A 10,408-nucleotide genomic window follows, 5' to 3' on the forward strand; every position below is an offset into this window, starting at 1 on the left:
AGACTCGTCTAGGGAGTGACGTCAGAATCCATTTTGCTACTGAGTGTCCAAAACGCCGAAGGCAAGCTGCGTGCACGCCGCGCAATCGCGACGTCATCGCGGCGTGAGCGCTGCGCAATCACGTCGCTTTCAAATCGCTCGCTAATCAAAAGTGTGATAAGGCCCTAAATGATAGTTTCATACGACCTTCCAAGTTATAATGAAAGTCATAAAGGGAACCACGCTGACCGCTATACCACATCAAGGCGGCGAAAACTTCACAAGCTCATACCGGTTTAATCTTTTTTAATTACGTCTTTTGTGCTAGGTTTTTTACCACATGAATGTAGTTTAAACGTGGGAGAGCCATGCTTCGGCACGAATGGGCCGGCTCGGCCGGAGAAATACCACGTTCTCGCAGAAAACCAGCGTAAAACAGCGCTTGCGCTGTGTTTCGCCGAGTGAGTGAGTTTACCTACCCTCCCCTATTCCCTTCCCTTCCAATCCCTACCCTCCCCTATTACCCTATTCCCTCTTAAAAGGCCGGCAACGCACCTGCAGCTCTTCTGATGCTGCGAGTGTCCATGGGCGACAGAAGTTGCTTTCCATCAGGTAAACCGATTGCTCGTTTGCCCCCTTATTTCATTTTAAAAAATGAGATTCGTTTTATAAAGGGTGTAAGCTTGATAATAAGTTCGAATTACGGGATTCCAGAATTCACTTTGATTAACATACAGTAAATCGCCGATAGATTATATTATCCGAATTAATTGGGAAAGACGTCGTTTCCAAAAATCTAAAATTCGGATAATCAGATATAGACTGGTTATACAATAAAATATGTACAGGGTGCAATTAAACTTTCCGGAAAAATTTCGATGTGTTGATCCTTGTTAAAAATAAAACTACACAAAATTTTTCTTTTATAATCACTCGGTACTAAAATGTTGAGGAATAGCATCCGATAGTTATACTAGAAAACAACACAATTAATGGACACTGCGCGTCGCCGGCGCGTGACGTGCCCCGTCACCCCCGCTCTACCCACCGCCGCGAAGTGACCGTTCTGCAACGATTTCAAGTGGGATAAAATATGCTATTGTAAAAAAAAAACACCCTATTATTATTTTTTAAATGGGCCCTCCTAATGATACTTAAGTCCTAAAAAATTGACGGTAGGTTTAATTGCATCATGTATTAATAATGAGATTATTACGTTTTAAATGTCGGTATACTACCCGGCATTCTCATCAACTCTGAAGGCTTGCTTTGAAGCTTATACAAGATCAATATTTTATATACAGCTATCTTGTAGCTAAATAGGTGACTACCAAACATAGTGACACAAATCAGAATGCCAAGTATCTCGTAAGCAATCACATATGACTACATCCTTTTCAATATTATTATAAATGTGAATACGGGTATGTCTTTACGCTAAAACAATTGAACCAATTTACATTTTTTGGAACGAAGCTCCTTATCGCGCGTTCGGCGTAAAGGAGGCTAGACAGAACGATATTTAACCTCGACACTTTTTATTAGTACCTGCATGGTAGTGGCAGAGGGCGTTGATAGTATTACTGTGCGTCAAGTAGATGGCGTTTTTTGAGAATAAACAGCGACCCGTGGCTAGTATTCCTGGGCGTCAATAGATGGCGTTTTTTAATATTTTTTCGCAGTCGCTGCTTACGCTCTATCTATTTTTTTGCTGTTCCATTGCTTGTTTCTATGAGAGGCCGGGCTTTTTACTTTAACGCGGCGTCACCTTAATATCTATCTAGGTAGGTCGTAGCTACATTGAAATGTAACTATCCACCACGTAAATACGGGAAGTTTGGTGGCAGTGCTTGATTCAGTAATGGCGTGCCCCCTTAAAGCGAGGATAAACCCCAATTTGTTATTCCGCGACTTCCGGTTTACCTAGTTCCAAATATAATAACGAAGTTTTAAAAAAAATGAGGTATAAAGCACAATATTTAAAATACATTGTGGTTGGCACCATATAGTTCAAATGTTCAGAAAAAAATTTGTGTTAAAAAAATAACTATGAATAAAAATTATTTGATTGATTTATTGATACTGCATTTTTTACATAAGTTCTACAAAAACATGTTAAAAGCAAAAGATGATAATATTAATTACTTATGTGTAGTTTGTTTACAATTTATTTGCGTAATCATAGCAATCAAATTTAATAATCTATATATATATAAAAATAATCAAAATTAAGCAACAATATTTGTTCTGATGATCGATTATAAAACTTTGATATCATTAATTGTCCATATAGCTCAGTCAACATATAATAATTATAGTCAACAGAAGATAATCTCAGAGAAATAAGACAATTTAGTTTATTTCAATAATAAAATATAGTTGTTTATTAGACATGCAAATCTTATCCCTAAATAGTAAGCATAAATACTTAATTTATTGTGTTATTTATTTGATCGAAGATGGGCCCATGGGTCTTGTAACATTGAAGGATGTAAGTAAGCATCAATACCACTTCTATAATCTTGTCCAGAGCTGTTGTTGTGATCACTCTGAAAGCATTATATGAAATAAATTAATGTGTACTTTACTTGAGCATTACAATTTAGTTTCATCTCAGTGTTAACATAAAGAAATCATTACTGGACATAATGATATTATGCACTTATTATTACTTATAGAATAAACCATTGGTAAGACACAGACTTCTACTCGTAGGAAGATATCCCTTACATCCGATTTCTCTAAAATGTACAAAATCGCGCTCAACAGTGTGTACTTAGATGAAAAGGTATCGAAATTACTTACACCAAAACTGTTACTGCGGTGTGAATTGTTACCCCATCGATTAGATCTGTTAAAATTGTTGCTTCTTCTATTCTGATACTTTTGGTTCCAGTTACCAGAGCCTCTGCTCTGCTGTTGCCTTTCAAAATTTCCATGCACTGGCGTACTTTGATTTAATGGAATAAAATTGTCTGACATCTTTAGATATCAAGTCTTTAATAAGAATTGTCGATTTATAACAAAATCACGTGTTATTTGTGAAATTAAACCTGTTTACAAAACAGAAAACTTTTTATTTTATTATGTAAACTTCTTCTTCTTTTCGGCTGTCTAATTTGACGTATATATCAGCTGTCAAATGTGTCAAATATTTAAGGCTCTCACTCTGACATTGGCAACCATTTATTCATTGTTGGTAACTTACCAAGGAGCCATTATTAAAAAGAAGAATAATTATTTACGGCTCTCGGCCGTCTCCACTCTCGGTGCGGTGCGGCGGTAAGCAGAGAGGAATAAATAAGAGAGAGGTAGGCAGGTATTAATTAATAATGTCGATTGTTGCATGATAAGTTATAATTCAGGGCTTCAATTACCGGTATTTTTTCATAACGTTACTGCTTCAAGGGCATAGCTGATAACGGTATAAAAATTTACCCGATACTAGAAACTGTAAAAATTGGAATTAATACCGGTAAATGTTATAACGGTAAATAGGATTTATAACGGTAAATATATGTTATTTGATAACGTTACCTTTTGTAAAATAAGTACTTAATTTAATCAGTTAATTCAGTATGCAGTGTGCACAAAATTAAACTAGACGTGTCTGGTGACCAGTAGGTATATATTATAGGAAAAATTACGTCTAATGAGAATGACATTGTCAGTACTCAGTAGTTCAGTGCTCAGTATCTTCGTTCAAATATTACTAATTTATGGTTTGTATAGTTAATTATTGTATTGCCAGCACGTGCGCTGTGCGCTGGCTGCCGGGCAGACTCTGTTGTTTGCAGACAACGGGGCGAGGCAGGCTTTTTGTCCACGAAGGAATAAAGACCGCGTCTACCCATCGAGGTCTGCAGCTGCCCTCACCGTGTAGGTACACAAAGCACACGACAAGTGGAGGCAGTCAGTTCAGGACGTTCATTCTAGTGGAGATAGAGAGAATAGAGCTAGCTGCCGCCTCGCACCACCGCGCCGTCTGCGTTACTGCATGTAAACTGGTTTGTGTGATCCACGGCGGGCAGCTGCGGATATGCCGCGCCGCCAGAGCCCGCCGGGGACCTGTGGAGCGGTATTTTTGACCTTGGTGTGCGTTGGTAATATAATATATTGTAGGATTCCCTTTGTGCTATCGGTCCGCCGCACCCCGTCGTGTGCAAAGCGCCTCTGATCCGACGGGCTACGCTCCTTAAAATATTCTCTGTGTTAATACCTACATATTTTGTAAATGCTATCATATAATTTTGTGCTTCCTTTTTTGAATGTGTTGATATTTTTAACTATAGTCTACAAAATATATATGTATTAAACTTAGAATTCTAGTAATAAATACTAAGACATACAAATAATTATCCATATTATGCCCATCCCCCGCATTCGCCACAGTAAAAACAAGAAAATAAATACGGACAAAGGTACCTTGCATAATTTTCTGCATTCATTGACTAAACAAATTGCAGCACTATCTTGACTTGTTAAGTCAAAGTTTTTTTTAATTAAAATAAGGGGGCGAACGAGCAAACGAGTCACCTGATGGAAAGCAACTTCCGTTCCATGGACACCGCAGCATCAGAAGAGCTGCAGGTGCGTTGCCGGCCTTTTAAGAGAGAATAGGGTAATAGGGGAGGGCAGGGAAGAGAAGGGAAGGGAATAGGGGAGGGGATTGGATCTCCGATAAACTCACTCACTCGGCGAAACACAGCGCAAGTGCTGTTTCACGCCGGTTTTCTGTGAGAACATGGTATTTCTGGTTGGTATTACGCATCTTCTGTCGATCTTCGAAGCGGAGGAATTCTGGCCGACTGATGTGGTTTACCGAAGGTTCCGGGGGAGACTCCAGAATGAAGCGCGCGTCACGTCGCCGATAACATCGTGATAAAGTGTAGTTATTAAGTGAATATCATTTATATGTATGTTAGTCATTAAGGTATAATATATTGTATGGGCCTATGTAGCCTGATATAAATAAATAAATAACTTCGGTCGAGCCGGCCCATTGCCATGCCGAAGCATAGCTCTCCCACGTATATAAAACTGGTGCTCGGGAGTCGGAAGTTGGGCTGTGAGTGAGATTTGGTGCGCGACGCATACCGCATACCTGATACCAGAAAATGACGTTATATTTACTGGTATTTTTATAACGATATTTGATGGTTATGTTACTAGATATCGATAAAAAAAATACCGTTATCTGCCTGCCTAGCACACGCCAACGAGATATCTCACTCTACATGCTTTCTCGATGTTTGATGGTTTGTCTCTTCATCTCTATGGACCCTAGCGTGACAAACATTTTTTCTCGCGTAGATCTATCGTCGAAATAACACATTTTTATAGAGTTTTGTCGAGAAAATGTCGAGATTTTGACATTATGAGACGAGTAGTTTTTAATTATCTCGAGAGTGAGATATCTCGTTGGCGTATGCTAGGCAGGCTGGCTACCATTATGAAAATACCGGTACGTAACGATATTTTTTCGGGTATTCGATAACGTTAATGAAGCCTTCTTATAATTATTATTTTGCCCCTTTTTCTCATACAGCTTTTTTTAACTCAACCTTGGCATTAAAAAAAATAAAAATTTAAAAAGTACAACTGTCAGTTAAAAACATCAATCAAATCAACAAAAGCGAATCTCTTGGTTTACGATTTTTCATTGATAAATAAATAATTGTTACTCGGATTTGTTTATAAAAATGATAAGATGCTTTAGTTCGCCAAATAATTAAGCTATATATCGCTAGCTACACCATCAATATGTGGATTCCTTCCAAAAGCTCGAAGCTAGCTGTCGGTAAGTTAATGACTTATTGAATCTCGAATACATCCTGCCTTATTGCAGGAAACGTAAAAACATGCTATGAATGTATAATACTTTAGAAGTTACTAATTATATCTTATGTCCTGCCTTTAATTGCTGTGAATTACGTCTATCAACTGAGTTTATTGATTTTATGTAATCTCAATGCTCAGATGTACAGAGACGTCTTTGTTTGTGTTTCATAAAATGCATCTCAATAATGTTTTACTACAAAAAAATAAATAGAATATATTAGTTATGGTTTTTGATATGTTATAGTTGTCGAGTGTAAAGTTTCCTTATAATATAATTCAAGTTAATCCATTCAGAAAGTGCTTCAGACAGATAAACCTCTTTAAAACTAGTTTTATTATATATTATAATAATTATGCAGTAGCTGACTCATACACTTAATATAATATTGAGACCCTAATATTAAATACTTAATTTGGTAACAAGCATTTTGCCCTTGCCCACTTCACTTTGCCAAGATTTATTTTCATGGTTTTTTTGTTAGGCTTTATCACTGTAAAACATGATAAACTATTTATACATATAGCTTATATATAGCTTAGCCTACTTGTTCCAGTCCCACTTGTTGCTAATAACTGGGCAATATTATTCCTTTCTTTCATAAATATAAAGAGTGAGGAAGACAAAAAAAAATCATTTTACAAATTACTTAAGTCCAAACCAGTAATCAGGGGCGTAGCGTACCTTGGCGGGTCCCATATAAAAATTAGTTTGGGGGCCCTTAGGAAGGGTAAAGATTTCTCAAAAAAGAAAAAAATGTTTGCATAAAATTAAAAGAAATATTTATTCATCATACTTAATTATCTATCTGTCACATTTTTAAAAACAATTTAATCAAGTCCCGTATAATTGATATGGCTGATACGGCAGTAGCTACGCCCCTGACAGTAATGTACACTAGTTAATGGCTACAACAATCTGGAAAGTTAGACAAACTTTAGTACTGTATACTCTCATGTATTAGTGTAGTAATTTGTCATTTCCTTTGAAACTTTCAGCTGTTTATAATTGGAAGGGAGATGTGCGGTCTGGTCTGCCCCTGGAGATCGGAGAAACTGTCCAGATATTAGAGGAAAATGGAGGTACAGTATTTGAAGAAGTGTAGGCATACTATTTGGAGGGAAATACTTACCAATATTTCATATTTAACTGTTTGTCTAAAAACCAGAATGGATTGAGTAGACTATTATAGTATTATTATATTTAATTTTCGGAATTTTTATTTTAGATATTATCATTCTAAGTTCTAAAATACCCAATAGGCCTTCTCTAATTTTCATGTCATAAATTAAACATTAAAATAACTGATTACCCATGATATAACTTCTACTTTACATTGAATTCTATTTTCCAATCTAAATACAAATTAAAATATTTTCAGGCTGGTTCCGTGGATTCAGCACCAAAAATAGATCAGCATGGGGAATATTTCCGGCTAGTGTGGTGTCAATACGTCCTTGCACCGTCAAAGGTTTTGGTGCATCGGTGATAGCTGAATTCAAAGATGATCCATTGGTCCGTGAAATTGCTTGTGTACTGCGAGAATGGGCGAGGCTCTGGAAGAAATTATATGTGGTATGTAACAGGCTCATCATTTTTCTCTGTGGAGAACTATATCTTGTTACAGCTGGGCCCAGGGCCTTGTTTCTAAGGCCTTGAATCTTTTTTCAACAAATTAGACAAATGTTAACTAACGATTTTTTTTTAACTTCCGTCCTCATTGTACATAAAAAAATGTTTAAATAATTTTCGTAAAAATTTTTCACTTCAAGGAGCCCTTAAACATCCTACTTCCTACTAATATTATAAAGGAAAAAGTTTGTTTGGATGTATGGATGTATGGATGTTTGTTACTCTTGTAACAAACATTTGAATGTTTGTTACAAGAGTAACAAACATCCATTCCGAAATTCGTCCTTTCGCGGTCCGCACACGGACCGCGGTCCGCCTGTTGCCTGCCGTTGACTTGAGACTATAAAACAAATACACTTTTTAAGTCGAGTAAAATAAAAAATAAACATTACATTTTTTTACTGATAGTTGTTAAATACCTAATAGAAAACTAATTACCTATTAAAATTTGTATAATTATTTTGTAAAAATCAAAATTGTCTGAAACGAGATGGTTGTCCATAACAGGCATAAATCATAATATTCATCCTACAGCACACATACATACTACATAGTAATTTCAATGTCCATTACTATTACTGAATTCTGATGAATATAATTTGCATATTAACATATACTTTCCGTTCTTAAAACAACGCTGAAACCCCCAAACTTGTATCTATAAGGAATCAGTTTTGTCAGCACCTTCTCAACCATGGTATACCTTGATGCAAAATCTTACTTTTCGCTTGCGCACGGGGTGGCAACGTCGCGCGCGGCTAATTACCGGTTAATTTTCAATACCAAAACCGAAATTAAAGAAAAACCGGTATTCTGCGTTTACCGGTAAAGTGCAACCTTTAACCGAAATCGATTTCGGTTTGGGGTCAATGACCGAAACCGGTTTTGTTCTGCAACCGGTTTCCGAGCCCTGATGAGAACAATAAATCCAATTCTACTACCTCTGAATATAAAAGTTTGTGAGACTTTTATTAAACAGTACTTTAATTATATTTCTTCACTCAATTTCAGGAACGCGAGACATACAGGTTCAGTGCGGTGGCGAAGGTCATGCGAGAGCTACTCAACGGACGGCGCGCTTTGCTCACGGGGACGCTCACTCAAGATCAGACGCGGGCGCTGCGACTCAAGCTCGTGGCCAAGTTGGACTGGGGCAATAGGTGAGTCTGCATGCTGTTTTACCCACAAAAAACTATTTTTTTGGATAATGAGTCTGTCTTTATTATTTACAGTATAATTTTTTACCCAACTTTGGCGAGGCAAGCCTTATTTTTATTAGACAGTCTGTATCATATTTATGTGGAAGGTATAAGGAATCTAGGGCTGATAAGTAAGCGCGGGACTGTGACTAATATCACAGAATTCCTGCACACATTGCACAAACTTTACACTGTTAATGAAGGCGTAAATTGTTTCGTAAAAACGATTGGGGTATGAACTGTGCAATAATAACTGTAAATATGAACTCTATATTAATAATTAATTTGTCATACTCATATTCTTGATTACGGTAAGGCCAATCGCAGTACGTCAATATTCATGAGTTGTTGGTTTGAATTATCAGCTCAGTTATTCGTGTCTACTATCTCTGCAAAAAGCTAATGTATTGAAAATTGAGTGGTGGATTTATAGAATTTTTGTACTGTATATTTTTTCACTTAAAGCCTATTAAACTTTATCAGAAATGTTGTGTAGTTAACATTGATGCTTAATCCACAAATATACGGTACTTAAACATTGAAACAGTTCCATTTATGAATTTTGTGAGTTTAGACTTTAGACTTGAATCTTCAAAACAACAAACAAACATATTACAGTATGCCATGATCCATGAGTCATACATCAGTCAACTAGCAATTTTGTCATGTGACTAGTCTTTCCTTATTTTATCTCAGTCTTAGCAGCTGTGGTACATAACCTTTACGGGCCACAAAAAAGTTTTAGTCTTGGTGTCATGGGCCGCAATCAAACATTTTTAGGGTTAAACAATTACGTTTTTCGAATTATGCGATTTAAAAGCGGAAAAATTTTCACGACTTTTACTACGACCGCACTATTTTGTCGGTGGTGGTGAATTTCAAAAATCTAAATGGTTTGATCGCACGCGGGCCCGACGGGCGGCGCATGCGCCCGCGGGCCTTAGGTTGAGTATAGCTGCTCTAGAGTAACTCTTATGTTCAATGTTGTTACCATGAAGGCTCTGCTACAGGTAAAATAACTATGTATGGACTATGGTCTATTAGTTCTATACTCTGTAGGTACTATATTATTATGTAACTAGCTATTTGACCGAGCTTCGCTCGGTATTCGATAAAACACGAATAAAATGACGTTTTCTAAAAATGATTCCTAGCTAGATGGATTTATCGCCCCCGAAACCCCCTATATACAAAATTTCATGAAAATCGTTGGAGCCGATTCCGAGATTCCAACAAAAAAAATAATGGTGTGATTTGTTTATTTAGCACTCTTCAGCCTTTCCTACGCTAGTTTCCCAAAACATCTGCCTAAGGGGGATATTAGATTATCATATAATATATTGAATACGAGATCATTGAGTCAATGATATTGGATAATGTAATATAGACATATGATTCATTTTTTCCTTGATCATAGATTTTTGACATTTGCTGAGAGATTGGATCCAATACGGTCATAGAAATAGGTGTTGCCAGTTATTTAATATAAAAAAGAGTTGTTAATTTCTTGTTCGTTAATGTGTTTCAAATAATGTAATGTAATTATTTTTCTAATTATATACTTGGATTATCTTGCTGAAATAACAAAAAACAAGCCATATTAAAAATTACGATGTCGTTTGACAAATCGAATTCTCTGAGATCTAGTAACCCTGACGTCAATACCTGTCAGCGTTAGCGCTCTCCATTGGCTATTGAAACCACATAATATGACGTAAAATAGGATCAATGAAATATGATAATGTAATATGCAGATATG

The 10,408-nt window shown here is 36.5% G+C and overlaps 1 protein-coding gene across 2 annotated transcripts in view; it reads left to right on the forward strand.

Moving 5' to 3' along the window:
- The first annotated feature begins 5,609 nt into the window (after positions 1-5,609).
- The window catches only part of LOC121730837 (dedicator of cytokinesis protein 4), a 57,985-nt gene continuing 53,186 nt past the window's right edge, over positions 5,610-10,408 (forward strand). For both annotated transcript variants that reach the window (XM_042120016.1, XM_042120017.1), the window contains exons 1-4: positions 5,610-5,779; positions 6,817-6,900; positions 7,200-7,393; positions 8,462-8,610. In XM_042120016.1, the coding sequence (XP_041975950.1) occupies positions 5,743-5,779; positions 6,817-6,900; positions 7,200-7,393; positions 8,462-8,610 (464 nt within the window). In that variant the 5' untranslated portion in view covers positions 5,610-5,742. The remainder of the gene's footprint in view (positions 5,780-6,816; positions 6,901-7,199; positions 7,394-8,461; positions 8,611-10,408) is intronic.

Source organism: Aricia agestis, chromosome 10 (assembly GCF_905147365.1).
Source record: "Aricia agestis chromosome 10, ilAriAges1.1, whole genome shotgun sequence".
In the NCBI taxonomy this organism is placed as follows: domain Eukaryota; kingdom Metazoa; phylum Arthropoda; class Insecta; order Lepidoptera; family Lycaenidae; genus Aricia; species Aricia agestis.